Consider the following 22,898-nt stretch of genomic DNA (forward strand, 5'->3'; position numbering starts at 1 on the left):
GTAGCGGGGAGGTAGCTGGCCAAACAACAGGGAACCCCAGCCATACAATGCCCCTCACAAGGGTACCTGGATAGTCCAGACAGTGGCTGCAGCTCTGGTAAAGATGGAGATGTGTGCAGCAGGTAATGCCAAACGTGGCGGATGACACAGGTGCCGCAGGTTGCGCCAGACGTGGCGAATTCCTCCGGACGTGGCAGATGACACAGGTCGTGGCAGATGACACGGGACGTGGCAGATGGCCCAGAAGCCGCAGGTTACGCCAGATGTGGCGAATTCCTCTGTACGTGGCAGATGATACAGGACGTGACATGACTCCGACACTAGTAGGCACAGGAACAAGAACAGCACAGGATACAGGAACAGGTAACAAGGCACAGGTAACAACTGGAACAGGAAACACTAAGGGACCATTTGCAAGACAGACTTGGGATAACTAACAACGCTCAGGCAAGGATCAGAAGGGCTGGGGCCTTCTTATAGACGAGGAAATCATGGGCCGTTGATGATGATTTCCTGATGTGCGCGCCTTAAAGGGCCAGCGTGCGCACATCAGGACTACAGGACACAGCAGAACCGAGTGGAAGTGAGCGCTGGCGTCTCCTAGGAAGGAGATGGGGACCAGCGCTCACGGATCCATGGCTGCGGGCGTCGGGAGGTGAGTAAACCCGATGGCCCGCGCCCATGGACACTACACTTGCAATTCATCTGATCACACTTCATATTAATCTAGAGTTAATGCAAATTGCCACTATAAATACTGAAGCAGCAAACTTTGTCGAAATCAAAATTTGTGTCACTCTCAAAACTTTTGGACATGACTGTAAGTACTGTGAATCTGTGGAATAGCCTACCGCAGGAGCTGGTCGCAGCATGAAGAGTAGATGGCTTTAAAAAAAAGGCTTAAATCATTTCCTGAAAAAAATATAGAGTTCTTATTTGAATGTTGATCCTGTCGGCTCGCTACTTGGGATCAGGAGGCATTTTTCTTTTTGATTGGTTAATGCCTTCTGGGTAATTTGTATATATTTATTTATTTTTTAAATCTTCCTCTCTATCAATAGGGGTAAAACAAAGTTCAATAATTTATTCCATCCCTTCCCTTTCTTCCATCCCTTTGTTGAACTTGCTGGACATGCTTTAGGGGTGCGGCTGTCAATCACAGCAGCTCTCCCTATGGGTGATTGCACAAGCACAACTGCTGTGCCCACTCACAGTGCAGTAAATGTGTGGAGCTGGGAGTTATAGTGACATGTCAGAAGTTTGGATTGGTAGGGGTACGAGCACTGAGACCCCCACCAATCGCTAGAACGAAGCAGCTGAAGCGCTCGTGTGAGCGCTCAGCCGCTTCGTGTCTGTTCGACTTTTTCCGGAAATAAATGTATCGGAGTACGGACCCAATAGAAAGTCTATGAACCCATACTCCGATACATTGGCTTTCCGGAAAAAGCCGAACAGACACGAAGCGGCTGAGCGATCACACGAGCGCTTCAGGTGCTTCGTTCTAGCGATTGGTGGGGTTCTCAGTGCTCGGACCCCCAACAATACAAACATCTGACATGTCACTATGACATGTCAGAAGTTTGTCAAACATTTAGCTACACTTTTACATTTGCAGCAAACATTGCAATCAGTTCATGATGACATAAAAATCTTTTCCAATTTTGAGTAATAATACATAATGCTATGTGCTCTACATCTTTACACACTCATCATGTACCATTTATGTGCAGTAACATTATAACAATAAGAAACACATTGCTTCATAGAGTGTATATACTGTCAAATTTGATTGAAATAAACCATGTGTGTATTCACTGTGTTTGGTGACATGTTAACAAACTGTAGACATACAGGACAAGCCAAGCATTGCAGAGGCAGGACAAAAGGAAATTGGCTTTATAATAAAGAACAAAGCAAACTATTGTTTGACTTTTTCTATGTAATAACAATCTATTGTCAGAAATATCTGGTTAGAAATTTTGCCTAATGGATAATATCTTGTAACACACACTTGACATAAGACGTTATGTGCCATCTTTTCTTTTACAAAGGTCATCTTACACGCATACTTGGATTCAGTAGTTGTCCTAAATTGTTATTTCTGACAATATATGCTAAGCTGCAAAAAAAATTTTAAAAGTATGCTCAACTCAGCACTTTTCTTCTCCCTCACCACCCTTCAGGCTACGACAGCATGCTGTGTCTCATACAAGGTCCTTACACTGGGCAACTTCAAGAAATTGTATGTGACGCAGTACTGATGACGTTGAGTTCTGCATTGCATATAAGGCCCTGACGCTGCTCGGCGTCAGGACCTTGAATAAGTCGCAGCATGCTGAGGGAGCCATGTCTGTGAAATATCAGATTATTGCAACTGCTCTAGTGGCCAGTGTAAAAATTGGAATAATTACTGTCGACTGTACTATACTACATAGCTTGGTGTCATTTACAATAATAGAAATAACACTATTTATCCCATCTTCTATATAATTAATAAATAAGTTGTATAATAGCGGTTCCAGCACTAAATCCTGGGGTACACTCCTTATAACCGAGGAAGCCTCAGAGTAGGAATCATTTACCACAATTCTCTGGATATGTTCCTTGAGCCAATACTTAATCCAATTTCAATCTATACTTTCTAAACCTATAGACCTGAATTTACCCATTAGGTGTCTATGAGGGACAGTGTCAAATTAATTTGCAAATAATGATATTGTTGCATCTTCCTACCTCATCTACTGTAAGACATGAATAATTATATTTTTAGAGAGTGGAACTCACAAAGTCATGTAATATTTGGCCATTTTTTTTTTTTTAAATGTATGAGTTATTATATCTCTTGGATGGATTGTTTACTTTTGAAATCCCATTTGCCTAAATGCAATTAGAATCTAAACATACTTATAGTGTTCCCCATTGTATTTCCTTCTCCTTCTTGATGTTATGTCCCATTTTTCCCTTTCAAGCTTATGTTCTTCTGCCTAACCTTACTATATTTTAAAGGTTTTTAGGGTTATACCAATTTCCCTTCTTTTCTTATTACATTTGGTGCCTCATAGGTGGGAAAATAGCTGTCCCTATTCAAAAGACCAGCCTAACTTCCATTCATACCATAAGGAAGTTAGATCATAAATATAAAGAGGATTTTATTCAGCTCTATATCTAGAATAAATCTTCTGCACCTTCATAGCTATGCCACTGTGTTTTATGTTTATTATACTGGGAGAATTTTACAGCAAATTGAAAGAACAGTATACATTTTTATGTAAACAGCATGAAGTCACAATAAGGCTATGTTCACACAGGGTATTTTGCCGAGTTTTTTGACGTGGAAACCGCGTCGCAAAACTCGGCAAAAACGGCCCGAGAACGCCTCCCATTGATTTCAATGGGAGGCGTCGGCGTCTTTTTCCCGCGAGCAGTAAAACTGCCTCGCGGGAAAAAGAAGCGACATGCCCTATCTTCGGGCGCTTCCGCCTCTGACCTCCCATTGACTTCAACGGGAGGCAGGAGAAAGCGTATTTCTCGCTGTTTTATGCCCGCGGCGTTCAATGGCCGCGGGCGAAAATGGCGCAATAATCGCCGCGAAAATCGGCGTGCAGGGAGAGGAATATCTGCCTCAAAGTTCCAAACGGAATTTTGAGGCAGATATTCCTCCCCCAAAATACTCCGTGTGAACATAGCCTAAGTTTACTGAAAACAGTATTTACAGTTTCCATTTATTTGTATTGTTTTTTCTTTAAATTGAATTAAAAATGTAGACAAAAAATGAAAGACCTTTAGGCCTCATTTACACGAGCGTATTATACGCGCGTGCGACGCGCGTGCTTTTCACGCGTGTCGTACGCACCTATAATAGTCTATGGGGCTGTTTAGACGATGCGTGAATTTTGCGCTGCGTGAGTGCGTTGCGTAAAACTCACGACATGTTCTATATTCTTGCGTTTTTCACGCAACACGCACCCATTGACTTCAATGGGTGCGTGAAAACAACGCATGCCACACTGACGGTCCTGCGTTGCATGCGCGAAAATCACGCAAGAGCTGTCAAAAGGATGAATGTAAACAGAAAAGCACCACGTGCTTTTCTGGTTACAAACCTCCAAACGGAGTGTCAAATTAGAGATGAGCGCACCGAACTTCACCGGGTTCGGCCGAACTCGTTTTAACCGAACCCGGCAAAAAATGTTCGGGTACGCGACGTCAGGAGACAGTCACTGCCCACGGTGCTCAAAGACTTAAACTGTTTCAGCACCATGGACAGTGACTTTCGATCACAATATACATATACGTGTAAAAAAAAACAGAAGTTCTGACTTACCGATAAGTCCCGGCTCCTTCCTCCAGTCCGACCTCCCGGGATGACAATTCAGGCCAAGTGACAGCTGCAGCCAATCACAGGCCAAGCACAGGCTGCAGCCAATCACAGGCTGCAGCGGTCTCATGGCCTGCCGCGTCATCCTGGGAGGTGGGGCCGGATGACAAGAGAGGGACGCGTCACCAAGGCAACGGCCGGGAGACCGGACTGGAGGAAGCAGGCAGTTCATGGTAAGTGTGAACGTCTTTTTTTATTCACAGGTTGGTGTATATTGTGATCGGCATTCACTGTCGAGGGTGCTGAAAGAGTTACTGCCGATCAGTTAGCTCTTTCAGCACCTTGGACAGTGACGGGCGTCGACTACCTCATCTCTATGATGGCGGCTGCGCGAAAATCACGCAGCCGCGCATCATACACGGATGACACACGGAGCTGTCAATTGCCTTTTGCGCACGCAAAACGCAGCGTTTTTTTGCGCGCGCAAAACGCACACGCTCGTGTAAATGAGGCCTTAGTCTGCATACAGTTTAACCCCTTAACGCCGAAGGACGGATATATCCGTCCTCAGCAGCTGCTAGTTCGCGCAGGAGGACGGATATATCCGTCCTGTGATCGCGCGGGTACTGACAGCGTACCCACGCGATCAGCGGCAGGAGCACGGCTGTTATACACAGCCTGGCTCCTGCTGCAACTGCCGGAATCGAAGCGCGTGCCGATTCCGGCAGTTTAACCCATTAAATGCCGCTGTCAATAGTGACAGCGGCATTTAATGTGTTTGACAGAGGGAGGGAGCTCCCTCTGTCACCCGATCGGCGCCCCCGAAAACAAATCGCGGGTCGCCGTCGGGTTTCCATGACAGCCGGGGGTCTAACAAAGACCCCCAGGTCTGCCTTCAGCATCTGCCTGTTAGGCGATGCCAGAGGCATGACCTAACAGGTTGTCTGTCAGTTTTACACTGACAGGCAATAATGCTTCGGTATACTAAGTATACCAAAGCATTATATATGCGATCGGCACATTGCATAGTGAAGTGTCCTGATGGGACTTAAAAAAAAAATGACAATCAGTTAAATAAAGTTTGTGAAAAAAAAAAATAAAAAAATTACAGTCAAACTCAAATAAAACTACTTTTTTGGCCCAAAAAGTGGTTTTATTTAGTAAAACTGTCAAAACAAATCACACATACACATATATGGTATCCCCGCGATCGTAACATCTTGACCAATAAAATGAACACATTAATTAAACCGCCGGATGAACGGCGGCCAAAGAAAACGCAAAAAACAACGGCAAAATTCTCTCTTTTCTCCCATTCCCCCCATAAAAAATAAAATAAAAGTTAATCTATAAGTCCTATGTACCCCAAAATAGTACTAATGAAAACTACACATTGGCCCGCAAAAATCAAGCCCACATACGGCCACATCGACGGAAAAATAAAAACGTTACGGCTCTTGGAATGCGGCGATGCAAAAACAAGTAATTTTTTTCTAAAAGGGTTTTTATTGTGCAAACGTAGGAAAAACATATAAAACCTATACATATTTGGTATCCCCGTAATCGTGCCGACCCATAGAATGAAGTTAACATGTTATTTATGCTGCATAGTAAACGGCGTAAATTTATAACGTGAAAATTAATGCTGGAATAGCTGCTTATTTTCAATTCTCTCCTAAAATAAAGTTAATAAAAGTTAATCAATATGTTATAAGCATCTAAAAATGGTACAATTACAAAATACAACTCGTCCCGCAAAAAACAAGCCCTTATACGGCTATGTCGACGGAATAAAAAAAAAGTTACGACTCTTGGAATGCGACCGTGAAAAATCAAAAAATAATCCTTGGTCATTAACGTGCAAAATGGCCCGGTCATTAAGGGGTTAATAGTATAAACATAACCATTTATATAATATATTGTATAAAAAGCATTGTATTTCATGCAACCTTTCTTAAAGCAAAGCTAAAGTAGTCATTGATTGAAAAAAATTACATAGTCAGAATTGGTATAGTAATGCCATGATAAGCCTATAAGCATAAAAAGCACAAAAAAAAGTAGAATAGCATTTGAGGAACATGAAAATATTTTTGATTCAAAACATTCTGTAGGTTGTTCTTCTTAAGGAAATACATTCCTTTTCTGGTTGACAAAAATATTCAGTATAATAACGAATATATGGATATAAGAAATATACAGTATATAAAAATAAACTATACTGCATTAATTGATGGCTGGATGTTGGAATTTCTGTACAGATAATGTATCTACTGACTGTCTACTGAATAGATTTAGCATTACAACATTATATATATATCTATATCTATATATATATATATATATATATATCTATATATATATATATATATATATATATATATATATCTTCCTATCTCCTCTAGTATATTACATTAAACAATTATGGGAAGAAGAAGTGCTTTTGCCTGGAGCAATTGCTGGCATATTGAGGTGAACTACTGTCTTGTAGTGTTTGACGTAATCCAGGTCTCCTTATTTCTTCCCTATCTGACAATACAAGGTCATGGAAAAACCAAGGCCAAAGAGCTGTAAAATAAAAATTGAAAATAAATATATAAAGATTTTACAAACATACTAATTTAAAATGAGTAATTAAAAAATGCCTTATCTCCATAATATACTAATAACTAGGTACTCACAACTGGCAAAAAGCTTTTGCCGTTTTGCAGACATTGGTTAAAGCGTACAGAACATTTCAAGTGACTATCACTGTGCATGTGACAGCTTTTCAGAATAAGCTGTTATATGGGTGTACATGAGAAATAACACTATTTATGGCCATTATATGACTTGTATTCTGAGGTTTTTTTATCTCAAATTCTCAGTTTTTCATGAGCCAGTGGGAGGGGCCTAACTTCTATAATGTCTCCCATATATTGCACACACAGAGCAGACAACATCCTACTCCTCTATCTTTTTGTAGACACAGCAGCATCATACTGTTTCCAGTATTACACAGCAGTACTTAACAGTCTAGCTGAGAATTCAGCTCCGGAGTGAGATAGAACTCTTACTAAAAGCTGCTGCTGCAGCGTGCGTGCGTGCGTGTGTGCGTGCGTGCGTGTGTGTGTCTCCTCCTCCCTTTCCTTTCAAATTTATTTCTGTAAGTTTAGCTTTTAAACGTTTAGCTGTCACCTGCTGTTCTTTTGATTCCCTCTCAGAATGTCCATTAAATCGGTTCAGTGCTTCTAGTGCATTGATTTATATTGGCTATCCTCCTCACTAGCAGGAATCTCTCCACCACATGTGTACAAGAGGATCCCAGCACTGGGACTGAGCTACTAATCATGTGTGACCACCAGCACTGGAAACATTAGGTGGACATTCTAAGAGGTAATTAAAAAAACACCAAAATTATTTTATGTTTCGTGTGATTTAACAGAAAAAAAATGTAATCTTTATTCATGGGACATCCTGTGTAAAATATGATAAGCACCTCAATGCTTCACAAATTGCAACGCCAGTAAATAAGAATTCTTATTATTTACAAATGTGTAATTGAATTTACCATTGAAACGATATCCACACTTATCTTACATTGGTTTACACAGTATGAACATAGTTGCTTCCAATTTTGTTATATACTGTCTTAAAATGTTGATGCTGACTGTATATCAGGAGGACCGTTCATATAACTTTAAAAAAAAGTTAGATCAAGTATATGCCCGCTTACATTGATTCCTATGTGAGCTGATTCGTCCTTGCACTTACCCGCACAGACAAGTTTCATGCCTGTTTGTATGTCTTTGAAAACACATGTGTGTAATACTTAAAGGGGTTTTCTGGTCTTTAATTGTGAGCAGATGTATTCACTAAGATTTCTCACTGAATAATTTGCTGTCTATAGCTCAAATGCCCCTCTAAGCCAATATCACATGCAGTCTTATGACCAGTCTCCTGGTGTTTATCTCCTGCTTGTGTGACATTCCATGCTCTGAGCACTTATCTCCCCTCTACAACCCTCTCTAAAGTAAAGAATGTTACACATCACATGCCTATTAACTCCACTAATTCCTGGCTCTCCCCTTCCATCCCTGTCTCTGGAAAGGTAGTTTTTCATATGCTGGGCAGCAGATCATGCAGAGTCTAGTTGCAGCAGCACAGCAGATCTGTGTCTCAATAAGTGACTCAGACAGTGAGTAATTACAGCACTTCATTACAAATTGTAATAGGGTAGTTTGCAGGCAGCTGTAAATTTAGGTTTGTGAGGGTAGAAAGGAATCCTGGGAATTGTAGTCCTTTACAAGGTAATCCCGCCCACAGCAAGTCCTGGCATCAGAATAGAGCTAAGCTGAGTAAGATAATCAAAATGAAAAATAAGTACTTCTAAGCTATGGTCGCATCCCCTGGTGACCATTTGGACACCGATAGTGTCAGGAACTAAACATCCCGAACTTGAACTCTGGACTCTCCAGTCTTGTTATGTTGCCTTGATCATCTGCTACAGAGAGGCTTGCTCGCTCTAGCTTTCTCCCAGTCATGTTTGCTGCTCTTGGTAATTAGTTGGTGATTGCACCTGCTGTGTAGCCAATCACAACATTTTCTGCCTGTATTTACCTACTGCTTTGTACTTCCTGTGCTTAATTATTCTGGCTTGCAGGTTATTCAGCTTCGCTGTGCTTAAACCACTTTTGTTTCCCTGTGTACCAAACTCTGCATACTTTTTACTACGGCTGACCTCTCGGCCCTGTGTACCGAGCTTTGCATATGACTGACCATGGCTTATACTACTTTCTCCATAGTTCTCCTTCACCTGAAGCCCAGACATCATTTTAGGACTATCCTGGGGACCGCCACCTGGAAATCCTCTTGCAGCAAAGTCCACATTCTTTGTGAGTGATCAGGGTGAAGACCAGGGGATTGCTTAGACTCTGCACCCCAGGTCAGCCTGTGCCAGCCTGATTACTGGTATACCTCAATTCAGCTTGCTGCAATACAACTCCTTGAAGTACAACTCTTTGAAGTGAAAATCTTTGAGGTGCAAGTCTTTGAAGTGCAACTCCTAAAGTGCTACAAACCCTGCATTACCACTGACTATTATTATGAATTGTGAAAATTGCCTTGCTTATTGGATTCCAGACCAGAGAACCAGCATTGTTACATATAGGCACTTTTCTGTCTTTTTTTTTTTATAAGATCGGAAAACCCCTTTAACAGTTCTCATGGTCACACTTTGTAAGTAAATTTAAGATAAGTGCGGAACCCCTTTAACTTTTCCTTTATTGTACTGTGCAATCTCGGTGGAAAACAAGTGACAACTCATGGTTGAGTTGTGCCAAAAAGATAATTCAGCTCTACATCATTAATAAACTGAGCACTGCTATATCTGTAAATTGAAATGGGTTTACTACCGTTCACAGAAAACAAATGACTAGATTTTTGGCATTTAAACAAAAATAAATGCTTTTAATACAGTACCTCCACTGCTGCCAGCCCAAACGCAATTCCAATGATGATTACAAGATGGTTTTTGTAGTAGTCAACAAATACTGAAGCACATGTCTGTGTGAGAAAATAAATTCAACAAATTATTGGCAGTTGTCCTAAAGTTAGCAATGATGATAATTTTTACATGTTATTATTTTGTTCAATAAAAAATACAAATATGTGGCATGCACCTAGCAATGCATCTGAATTAAAGTGCTAATCACCTCTTAGGCTACATGCACAAGTCCATAATTTTGATCCGCAATTACGGACCCTAATTTCGGATCAAAGTACGGACCCATTCATTTCTATTGACCACGGACACCTTCCCGTATATTTACGGGAAGGTGTTTAGGCCGTAGTAATGACCCTCAAAAAATAGGACATGTACTATTTTTTTATTTTACGGACTGCGCTCCCATTCTTTATAATGGGAGCACGGTCCGCAAATGCAGGGGACTGTCCGTGTCCGTCCGTGGTCGGCCCTGCCTGTAATCATGGGCCGTGATTACAGGCACGGCTGTGTGCAGGCGGCCTAACTTAGGACTAAGACAGCTGTTATTAACCACTTTTAAAAAATATGTCTTTTTAATGCCATTAAAAAGAGTTGTCCTGGAGTACAGTATAAAAATAGAAACAAGGGACAGCTATAAACGCTTCCTGTATTTATTCTACTGTTGTGCACAGTGTTTACAAGTTGAGTAAGCTTGCTGTCTGACTGACTATATTCTTGTGTGCCACAGTCCTTTGTTCTGAGATCATTGCATGTGAAGGTCTGAGCCATTTTTTGATTTTCGTTTTTTACTCGCCGCCTTCCAAGAGCCATAAGGGCATGTTCAGACGTGGCGGAATTGCTGTTGAATTCCGCTGCGGACAGTCCGCAGTGGAAATCTTCAGCAGCCGTTTTTAAGGTAACTTAGTTCAGACGCTGTGGAAAATAACAGTGCAGAATTTAGGCTGCGGTGCAGAATTTTCATTCTGCAGCATGCATGGCCGCCAGCGGAGAAGCAGCGGATTTTCACTGCAGATTTCAGACTTTGCCATGCAAAAACTGAAGTCCGCAGTGATATCCGCAACGTCTGAATTACCTGTCAAATATGCAAATGTTGCTGCAGATTTGTTACTTAATTGCTGAGAATTTGCAGCAACATTTGCAGTGGAAAAATTCTGCAACGTCTAAACATGCCCTAACTCTTTTATTTTTCCATCAATAGAGTTGTGTGAGGGCTTATCTATTGCAGCAGGAGTTGTAGTTTCTATTAGTAGCATTTAAAGTACCGTATAATGTACTCGGAAACTGGAAAAAAAATCTTTGTGGGCTGAAATTCAAAAAAGCTGTGATTCCTTTTTAGGGGTTTCGTTTTTACGGCTTTCACCGTGCGGTAAAAATTACAACTTAACTTTATTCTGTGGCTCAAAACGATTACAGTCATACCAAATTTATGTAGGTTTTCTATATTTTACTACTGTACAAAAAAATTAAAAATTTGTGCCCCACATTCTGAGAGCCATATCTTTTTGATTTTTCTGTGGATTGAGCGGTATGAGGACTTACTTTTTGTGGGACAAGCTGTCATTTTTTATCATTTTTAGGTACATACAACTTTTTGAACACATTTTATTAAAAAAATGTTGAGAGCTAAGTTGACCAAAAAAACAGCGGTTTTGGCATTTTAAATGTTTTATTTAAAGCATTTTTGTAAAATAGTGCTATTTAGTAATAGTTCCGACTTTTACGGATGCAGCGATACCAATTTTGTTAAAAAAAATGTTTTGTTTACATTACTTTAGGGAAAACAATGGGCAAAGTTTTTTTTGCACTTTTAATTTGATTTTTTTTTTTCACTACTGAAAACTTTATTTCACTTCTTTTTACACATTCTACTAGGCTCCATAGGGGACTTGGGGGACTAATAAGTTACCCTAGGGGTATTGCAGTTTATAGTTATTTTTACAGGCGTCTATTGAGGTAATACGATTGGGATTCACTGGATAATGAACATGCATGAACATGTCTCTTGGATAAAAATCTGATAAATAATATTTTGTTTACATCTCCTAAAGGGGTGACAAAGTGAAGAAACAGTAGAGAGTTAGTATACAATAACTGTACATTAGTAATTGATTCTCTATTTAAGATCTCTAGGAATTCACCTGTATGTAACAGATCTCAGGCAAGCCTGTTAAGTTGAATTTAAATTTTGTCAATTATATGAATAGTCTATCTCTAGCAACTCCTTTCAAAGCTAGTCAGGGCAAGTTTGTCTCTTTGGTTATCTTTTCAGTCAAAAAAGAAAAGCTTTCAACCTTTACTAGACAATAGAATACTGTCAGCTTACTTATTTTGTAATATTGTGTAGTATTTAAAGGGGATTTCCGGCTTATTCAAAAAAGTTACCAAGGAAGAAGGGAAGAATTAAATATAAAAAAAAGCATGACTCACCTCACAGATCCCCCAGTCCAGCATCGTCGCTTTTGTCCGCCCCCCCCCGCTGTTTACTGATATAGCTCCAGCGATGATGTGCTTGTACATCCACATGCTCGCCGCAGCCAATCACTGCTCTCAGTGGGAATACGGCAGAGGACCACTGAGGCCAGTGATTGGCTGCAGTGATCACGTAGGTATACGGGCATGTCATCACTGTGGACATGTCAATAAACAGAGACAGGGAGGTGAGTAATGCTTTTTTTTAATAACGCATCCCTTTAAGGTATTATAAACCCCTATCCTTTTTCCCAACACCATGAGCCACGTTGATGAATTATACCAGCAAATTGCCAAACTAGACAATAAATAGAATAAAAGAGAAACAGACAGTAGATCCAGGTTCATTATTATAGTATTGTTTTACATCATAATAGCTGGCATCTAAAACCAAAATCTGCATGCATAACATTTAGAAGTTTGTCGTTAGGTGTCATATACTCATTCTCTATACACAAATACTGTACACTCAATGGGGGAGATATAGCAAAACTGGTGCAAAGGAAAAGTGGAGTAGTCGCCGATGGCAACTAATTAGGTTGCTGCTATCATTTTCCAAAGGGCCTCTGAAATATGAGAGGTGAAATCTGATTGTTGCCGTGGGCAGCTACTCCACTTTTCCTTTGCACTAGTTTTGCTATATCTCCTTCAATGAGCTAGGATTTTCTAGACTCTTGTGCAACTATGTAAGGGGTAAAACCGGAACAGAAACCCATATGTTAGTGTTGCAAATAAACACACTAAACTGGATGCAGAATCAAACAGCTTGTGGTTGACGAATACAGTATAAATTCAAAGAAATCTGTTCCAAGGACGGGGGATGTCGACTATGAGGTATTCCCCGCAGAGAGTGGCTGCGCCTGACAATCATGAGCCCACCGACTACTGGTGCGACTGCGCCTCCGTGGCTCACGGCAGGAGTGACCCTTGCTTGCAAACTGAGTTTAGCTACGCTAACGAAAGCCCCAGGACCTCTGCGGGTCCTTGCGGAGTTGCTGCAACCTTTCGGTGAACTCACTCTCACCTATGGGTAGCAGCCCTAAGACAGTTAATATAAAGAGGGTGCTTAATACAGTTTAGGCCAAGTCACGGTGGCCTCTCACATGTCAAGATCAATGTCCACTACTACCGACCCTTTAATTTTAACTCTAGTATACCTGTGAGACCATATCGACTCTTAATAACAGTGGTAAATCATACACTCACATCAAGTATGTCTAAGCACGTGAATTACAATAAGGTTGATGCTCAACTTGGATCCAGCAACTAGCGGCTGCCAGCACACCTCACAGAAGATCCCCTCTGTTCCCAGCTACAGTACTCCACTGAACTCAGTCTCCCTCTAATCCAGGGCAGGCAATGAAGCAATACAGCCCTTGACCTGCCTAGGTAGAGTCGTGTGTTAACCTTAAACCATACTATCCCCCACCCCCATTTAGTAACGACACATGACACCGAGGTTGGATGTGAAATGGCCACAGCAGCCGTTTATTAATTTCACAGTTTTATAAAAACAATTTAAATCCGAAACATTCGGATAACTAGTTAGGAATCCACCAGAGAATTCCTCCTAATAATTCACATGACCCAACATGGGTCAGAATCATAAATAACAATTAAACGTTAACATTAACCCGAGCAGAGGAAGTCCTTGAAGCCCCTTCAGATGTTCCTTTCAAGAACACACCGAATTAGCCATCTGCAAACCACTAATTACCTCCAGCCGTAAACCAGCTCGGAAGCACCGTTCACCTCTGCAGATGGCTCCAACCACTAGAAGTCCACTTCAAGGGGATAACACCCGATGAAGCCCTCAAGTGATATACCGACCACTAGAAGTCCACTTCAAAGGGATAACACCCGATGAAGCCTTCAAGTGACATACCTTCTACCAGAAGACCACTTCAAAGGGATAACACCCGATGAAGTCTTCAACCATGTACCTTTTTTGGGGGACGCATACCCCCGATGCGACCCCCCCACCATTTTGTACTGACTGGCCTCAAGGACTCCCCCCGCCAGCTGCCATGACAACAGAACCTACTCCGGAAAAAAGAAAAACATGTTAAATAAGCACACAAAATAAAACAAAACGCTCATAGACAGACGTACATAAGACCTAAGGAGTACCAAAACAAGGGTGGGAGGGTGGGAGCTTTGCTTAATGTGTGTTACTCCTCCCGCTGCTTCCGGCTCAATGCCGAGAAACAGCGGGAAGCGCAGTAACGGCCCCCCCGCCCCCCTTAACTCCTCCCCGTCCCTCCTTCAGCTCCTTCAACTTTCCCTGACCTCGTAACATTAACCCTTTCCCTACCAGGACGGTCATGTCGGCTTCCCTTAAGCCTGCAGCTGCGTCCAGCCTCTTCTTGACCTGCCTAGGTAGAGTCGTGTGTTAACCTTAAACCATACTATCCCCCACCCCCATTTAGTAACGACACATGACACCGAGGTTGGATGTGAAATGGCCACAGCAGCCGTTTATTAATTTCACAGTTTTATAAAAACAATTTAAATCCGAAACATTCGGATAACTAGTTAGGAATCCACCAGAGAATTCCTCCTAATAATTCACATGACCCAACATGGGTCAGAATCATAAATAACAATTAAACGTTAACATTAACCCGAGCAGAGGAAGTCCTTGAAGCCCCTTCAGATGTTCCTTTCAAGAACACACCGAATTAGCCATCTGCAAACCACTAATTACCTCCAGCCGTAAACCAGCTCGGAAGCACCGTTCACCTCTGCAGATGGCTCCAACCACTAGAAGTCCACTTCAAGGGGATAACACCCGATGAAGCCCTCAAGTGATATACCGACCACTAGAAGTCCACTTCAAAGGGATAACACCCGATGAAGCCTTCAAGTGACATACCTTCTACCAGAAGACCACTTCAAAGGGATAACACCCGATGAAGTCTTCAACCATGTACCTTTTTTGGGGGACGCATACCCCCGATGCGACCCCCCCACCATTTTGTACTGACTGGCCTCAAGGACTCCCCCCGCCACCGCGAAACAGGCCTTGACCACCTTAAGCCTGTGAGTTCCTCCACACCACCACCGCCCTTTCTATGCCTTCTGCTATAGCCAAGCTCCAAATATCAATGCCAACCTCGGTCAGATGAACCCCGTCACTCCTCCAGAAATTCCCCAATCCTGACTCCAAATCCCTATGCCTCACGCAAATGCCCCCGTTCTTTGCCACAAAACGGGACACCGCCCGGTTAACTTTTATCCGAGCCTTATTGACTCTCTCCACCGATCTAGCTAACCGCCAATGCTTCCTTGGGACTATGTCCGACCACACTACCACCAACTTGGGATAAGATACCCACAAACACAACAAATCATGTTTGATATCCCGCACCAACTCACGAAAAGGGCGGACTCCTAAGTCATTCCCACCCACGTGCAACACTAAAACCTCCGGAACCCTATCAAGCCGCACATATGTCTGGAATTCCGCCAACACCCTGTTCCACGACATACCTCTAAACCCCAGCCAATGCACAACCGCATCCTGTCGCGGAATGCGCAACTGGCGACCATCCGGGCGGACGTCCGCCCTCAAAGCCCCCCAGTGCACGTACGAATGACCCATCAACCACACCAGACAAGGAGGCGAATCTGAAACGGAAAACACAGTTAGGCACCACCATATAACATTTGCAAGCATAAACAACAAAATTACAACATATGGGGGCGGACATAGGACTTAAACCTTTTAGACTCCCAACGACCAATACGCCTCACCCCCTCATCATCCAACCCCCAGCGCCCTGCTTCCGTTGCTGCGCCAATCCGGAAGGAATGAGATGAATATGAGCCTGCCGCAACCCCAACCGCCGTCAAACATTTTTTAAAAACAGCTCCAAACTGAAACCTGGACAAGAACGACCCGTCCACATGACGTAACAAAGGCAAATCTGGAGACCCCCTGTTTTTTGTAAAACCCCGCATGCACTCTACTGGGCACATGACCGACCCCGGGAGAGCGAACAAAACTATCAGTTTCCCCTTCCCTAATTGGTCAGTTTTTGATCTACGCAACCATACCTCCAACCGATCTGCAAAAAGGCTCACCTCCCCAGATCTCAGCCCCCCTGCCTGTTTAGTACTTGGCGACACCAACTCACCTACTCTAAATGCTCCGAAGAACGCCAACGAGAAAGCCAACCGAAACAAATCCATTTCATCTGAAGAACGACATACCGATGCCAATGAACCGCCCAACAAGCCCAGCAAAGCAAACGACACCGGCCTTCTACTATCCGCCTCCACCCTACCTCTGCGCAACCCCTTCAAAGCCTGCGATACCAGAAATTCCTTCGATACATCCCGCAAGCCCCGCAACTTAAGCCCAAACGCCACCGCGGATATAAACCGGTTCACCTTCGCTACTGAAAACCCCCCCTCCCAGGCATCCCCTAACCAATACAAAAGTGCCACCAACCTGTCTCTATCCGTATTGACATCACCCAACTCTCTTACCCACTCCTCCCACTGCCTCCAACAAGCAGCATAAGCCCTCCACGTCGTGCGCGCCAAAGACCTTTGTAACAGCTGCTCTACGGGACCGATACCAGATCCCATAGATGATCCGGACACGCCAAACCGAGACGTTCCGCTCCCGGGGCCAATTGCCGAAACCGGTCCCACTGCGAGCGAGAAAGAGCATCAGCAACACAATTCCGTACACCCGGGACATGCACCGCCACCACCCACGCGTTCAGCGACAAACACACCAACACTAAATGTCGCAACAATTGAACTACCGGAGGAGAGGACGCCGTGATGTTATTAATGGCAAGCACCACCCCCATGTTGTCGCAGTAAAAACGGACCTTCTTATCCCTGAGCCTGTCCCCCCAAATGGTAGCCGCCACCACGATGGGAAACAGCTCGAGCAGGGCCAGATTCCGCGTCAATCCACTGGACACCCAGCTAGCCGGCCATTGACCTGCGCACCACGGACCTCCCCCGTAAGCTCCAAAGCCACCCGCCCCAGCCGCATCCGTGAAAATATTCAGATCACTCGTATCCTGCGCTGGGGCCATCCATAGCGAGCGACCATTGTACTGGCCCAAGAAGTCATCCCAAACCTGAAGATCAGCTCGGTGCTCCTCCTTGAGCCTCACAAAATGATGCGGCGCCCGCACTCCCGCCGTTGCCGCCGCCAACCTTCTACCAAACACCCTCCCCATCGGCATAATCCGGCAGGCGAAATTCAACTTCCCCAGCAGCGACTGAAGCTCCCTCAGCGACATTTTCTTCCTTCTACAAGCCCGTCGCACCTCCAGCCTCAAAGCACCCAACTTATCCGCCGGGAGCCGACACTCCATTGCCACCGAGTCAATTTCGATTCCCAAGAAAGAAATCGTCGCTACCGGGCCCTCCGTTTTTTCCGGCGCCAAAGGGATCCCAAAATCCCTCGCCACCTTCTGCAGGGCATGAAGCAAGTTACCGCAAACCGGCGAACCCCCCGGGCCAACGCACAAAAAATCATCTAAGTAATGGATCAACGAATCGACCCCGGATACTCCCCTCGTTACCCACTCCACGAAGCTACTAAACGCCTCGAAGTATGCACAAGAAAGAGAACACCCCATCGGAAGGCACCGATCCACGTAAAAGGCCCCATTCCAAAAACAACCCAACAGCCGTTGGCTTTCTGGATGGACCGGCAACAACCTGAACGCCGCCTCGATGTCGGTTTTTGCTAGCAGCGCCCCCGGACCCGCAGCCCGCACTAACCCCACCGCCTTATCGAATGAGGTATAAACTACGGAACACAACTCGTGATCAATCCCGTCATTTACCGACGAACCTTTGGGATACGATAAATGTTGAATCAAACGAAACTTTCCGGGCTCGCGTTTAGGGACAATACCCAAAGGGGACACAACTAAATCTTTCACCGGCGACTCCACAAATGGCCCCGACATGCGCCCCAACGAAACTTCTTTTAACAACTTTTCCGACACGACTTCCGCATGCAAGTAAGCCGATTTTAAATTTCTCCGCGTAACCGGAACCTCATAAGGAGGCGGAGGAATAACAAAACCAACACTAAACCCTTCATAAAGCAACTTAGCTGCCGCCCTATCCGGATACTCATTTAGATAAGGGGCCATCCTTTCCACCCTCACCGGCGACACCCCCTTGACCAGCCCCGTGCTGGTTCCCGGACCTCTTTTTCCGCAGACATTTTGCCGCCCCGTGTGACGCACCATTACACTCGGAGCACACGTGCTTGAACTTGCACGTGGCCCCAAACTTGCACTGGCCTTCATTGAATTGCCAGCAAAACCCCGCCTTTCCCCCGCCGCTTGGTCCACTCTGACTAGTCTGGCCTCCCTGGCCACCGCTCCCGGGAAAGGGCTGCCTAACCGGAGCCGTAACCCGTAACCAGAGAGCAATATCCTTCTGGTCCCACCGAATCGCCGGCCGAACCGCCTTCCGCTGACGGAATTGCTCATCATATCGCAGCCACGCCTGACCCCCATACGCCCTATGAGCCTCCCCAATAGCATCAAAATAACAAAATAACGCCGAACAATTTTCCGGCGCCTTTTCCCCTATCACACTAGCCAATATGGCGAACGCCTGCGACCAATTAACGAACGTCTGCGGGATAAGCCTATACCGCCGCCGTTCCTCCTCGTCCTTTTTACTCTCATCCCGCTTGCTCTTATCCAAATTGAATTTAGCCAGCGGCAAGAGAGAAAAAATTTCAACATATTCATCTTTCCAGATCCGATCACGCACCTCCTGCTTTAAATGCGCCCCCAACGGACCCTCAAAACAAACATACACCTCCCCCCGAGCACGATCGTCCATGCGCACTCGATCGCCGTCCTTCTGTGCCTCAGTCTGCACCGACACCGCGACCGCCTCTCTAACCGCCACCACAGGACGCGCCTGCAACGATCCCACTTCCCTGGGGCCTTCCCAAACTACCGCAGGGGACACTTCCGTTACTACCGGCGCCGCGGCCCTATCCAGGCGCCCCACCAGCTCCCGTAAGCAACCCACTAAATCTGCCAAACCCGCTCCGTCGCGTCCGCCCGCGCCACTACCGGCCCCCGATGCTATGCTAGCAGCCCCCCCGCCGACACCCGACATAAAAATCGCTGGATAAGACAATAATGGAGTTATACACTCACCGGGCTGCACAGGCGCTGTGTTCCCGTCAGCCGGACCATCCTGACCTCGACGATAGACGTCCAGTTCACCTTCCTCCAGTTCTTCTCTCGCCGACGACTGTCCCTCCCAACGACCTCTTCGGAAAGGGGATGAGGACGCGCTGACCGATGGGCCGGCAACCTGCCGCCCGACCGCCGGGACCCAGACTTCCGACCGGACCTGTTGCCTCGACGTCGCTGCAGATCTAGTCGTCCGTCTAGACGATCCTGACGAAGCCTGCCCCCTGGCCGGAACATCACCATGCGGGGCGGCCGTACCTTGCTCTCGACATCTTCCATCTGATGGGGGAGGGGTGACAGGGAGCCCAGCCTGCGACTCCCTGCTTACCGCCGGACCCCGTCGCGGCCTGGGATTCCTGCCAGGACGCAGGGCCTGGGAAGGGGCGGTCCTCCCAGCTGCCTGGCCTGCAGCGTCCGGGATCGGGCTCCCTCTGCGACGCCGTGTCCGCGGGACTACCTCCGGACTCAGGCGCTCTGGAGGTCGGGACCGCCGAGAGGGACGGGTCGACACAGCCTGCATCGCCGTCACCCCTGCCACCGCTCTCTGCCTGCCCAGCGCAGGAGCGGTTGTTGCCGACTCCCCCCCCGCCGCCATAGCCATGCTCGTAGGGGGGCCGGTGGAGGGGAGCCTGTCCCTTACAACAGACCCCGAACGCCGTGCCCGACGTGGCGAAACGGCGTCCGGGATCCGCGTTAATGCAGCCACGGTCTCCTCCAGCCATCCGGGACCGTGGTGCACAGCAGCGGCGCGCAGCCGCTCTAAAATCAGGGCCTCTGCCATTACTAAAACACCGGGCAACGGGGAGCTTTGCTTAATGTGTGTTACTCCTCCCGCTGCTTCCGGCTCAATGCCGAGAAACAGCGGGAAGCGCAGTAACGGCCCCCCCGCCCCCCTTAACTCCTCCCCGTCCCTCCTTCAGCTCCTTCAACTTTCCCTGACCTCGTAACATTAACCCTTTCCCTACCAGGACGGTCATGTCGGCTTCCCTTAAGCCTGCAGCTGCGTCCAGCCTCTTCTAACTTCCTCTTTTAAGGAGCTCCAGAAAACTCTATCTCTCCCCCAAAAAGCTGCAGCAGCTTTCCCTATTTTACCACATGTGCTCATGGCACACACTCTCCAGCTACTCTCACTTCCCCCACTATAGCTCTGCAGAGTAACCCCCTCCCTCCTAAAGGGCAGGAATGCACACCCAGCATCGCTCCACACATCCACTTCCCCTGTATGTTGGGGAAAGCCTCTTAAAACCCTTGTACTCAATTTTTTTTCAGCAGGTCAGCAGGACTGACGGCTTGTCCTGCATATTTCTGACATGAAGGACCAGCTTTCTGCAGAGCCGTCAGTCCTGCTGACCTGACGGATTCGGCTTTGACAGCAAGATACAGCTTCTATGTATGCAGGATACATAGACGCTGTATTCTAAAAAGTAAAAAAACATTTTCTTTAATAAAAAACACAATTTAAAACTTGCTTAAAATCACATAATATATTGTTTTATTAAAAAAAAATTGAGCAAAGGTTTACATATCCTTTAACCCTTCAGTGCTGAGCGCATTTGTCCATAACAATGCAGACAATCCTACTTGGCCCGGAAAGAGCTACTTTCCAGGGGACGCGAGTAAGGGACCCACAGAGGACAGATTGAAGACAATAGTATGGGGGACACAGGACAGTAACAAGGTACACAGAGAAAGTCACTTATGGGGTGTAAGGGTTGCCCCTCCTACATCTAGGTCATGCAGTTTCTCATGGGACTTGTCAAATGTAAAGCAATGTCAAACATAGACTCAAACAAAAGTTCTTACCTGCTTATAGTAACCCGAACCACATGTGTCTGGATTAGTAGGTACAGTGCAACTACAAGATTTTGGGATAGCGCTTCTCCAATCAAGAATGCCATGAACAATACCACAACACTTGCTCTAAGAAATAGAAAAATGGGAACATTTCACTGATCTCTTATCTATTAAACTTTGATTTTTTTAAATATCTAGATCAATAAATCAGTAACTACTGAATGTTAAAGCCAAGTAAATATTTAATAACATGCAAACATTTTCTGTAAATTCTTGAAACTATATGACATATTTCTTTCAAGTTTATAGAAAAAATATATATACAGAAATATAAAATTCACTGTTAAGTTTTATTTATAAAACATAGAGTAATAAAAAAAATATTTTATGGGAATGTTAAGCAAGGCCCAGCACTTTTGTTTATGATGAGATTTTATGGGCCAATGTGATAGTTAGTAGGCTATACTCATCCAATTGTGCTTGGACTTGCTAAGAGAAAGAACTTTATAAATGTTATATTTGGCTCCTCATGTTAAATGGGTACATTGTATAGCTAAAGCACAAATAGGATAGTGTGACAGGTAATATTTTTCAGAGCAAAATGTTTCCTAGAAAGTGTGAAGATAATATACCTGCGTCTATAGGACACAGGTAAAATTAGAAGCAATAAATGGTCGGGTACATTTTGTGCCCGGCCATTCAGCGCCTTTCTACGAGTGAAGCGGCGTGATACTTTGCGCCGCTTGCGTCATTGAAAGGCGCTAATTGACAGGGAAAGTCATTCTGCCCTGCCAATTAGCGCCTTTCATAGACGCTTAGTTCAACCCCAGGAGACCTGCGCAGAAGAGAGCAGGTCTTCATTGCTGCCGGACGGCGTGGGAACGGGATTAAGATGAGATTGAATGGTTTGTTATTTTATCGTAATAAAAAGTGTGTGGCATTATCAACAGGGGGGGTGGCTTTATCTACGGGGGGGGGCTTTATCTACGGGTGGTGGCTTTATCTACGGGGGTGGCTTTATCTACAGGGGGTGGCTTTATCTACAGGTGGGGCTCTATCTACCAGAGTGGAGGGCTTTATCTACAGGGCGGCTCTATCTACAGGGGGGCTATATACTGGGGTGGGCTATATGTGGAGCACTATATACAGGGGTGGACTATATCTACAGGGGGGCTATATACAGGGGTGGACTATATCTACAGGGGGGCTATATACAGGGGTGGGCTATTTATGGAGCACTATATACAGGGGTGGGATATATCTACATGGGGCTATATACAGGGGTGGGCTATATGTGGAGCAGTATATACAAAGGTGGGCTATATCTACAGGGGGGCTATATACAGGGCTGGGCTATCTGTGGACCACTATAGGGGAGCTATATGTGGGACACTATATACAGGGGTGGACTGTATGGGGGCACTATCTACAGTGGGCTCTATGGCAGGCACTATCTAAAGGGGGCACGGTGTGTGTGTGGGACACAGTGTATGGTGCTATTATAATTAGAGGTGCAGTGTATGGCGCTATAATATTTAGGGGCGTAGTGTATGGTATAATGAGAACTTTATCTTTGTTTATAGGTGTAGAAATGTTGGAAAAGTAAGAAGCTGAAGACATCTCAGCG

The 22,898-nt window shown here is 45.1% G+C and overlaps 1 protein-coding gene across 1 annotated transcript in view; it reads right to left on the minus strand.

Annotated features, from left to right (window-relative positions):
- Window positions 1-22,898, minus strand: part of TSPAN8 (tetraspanin 8) — a 63,232-nt gene that overhangs the window by 23,051 nt on the left and 17,283 nt on the right. The window contains exons 6-8 of the mRNA XM_075859396.1: window positions 21,281-21,397; window positions 9,776-9,859; window positions 8,919-9,185 (exon numbers count right to left, since the gene is read on the minus strand). Of these exons, the coding sequence (XP_075715511.1) occupies window positions 8,919-9,185; window positions 9,776-9,859; window positions 21,281-21,397 (468 nt within the window). The remainder of the gene's footprint in view (window positions 1-8,918; window positions 9,186-9,775; window positions 9,860-21,280; window positions 21,398-22,898) is intronic.

Source organism: Rhinoderma darwinii, chromosome 3 (assembly GCF_050947455.1).
Source record: "Rhinoderma darwinii isolate aRhiDar2 chromosome 3, aRhiDar2.hap1, whole genome shotgun sequence".
Taxonomy (NCBI): domain Eukaryota; kingdom Metazoa; phylum Chordata; class Amphibia; order Anura; family Rhinodermatidae; genus Rhinoderma; species Rhinoderma darwinii.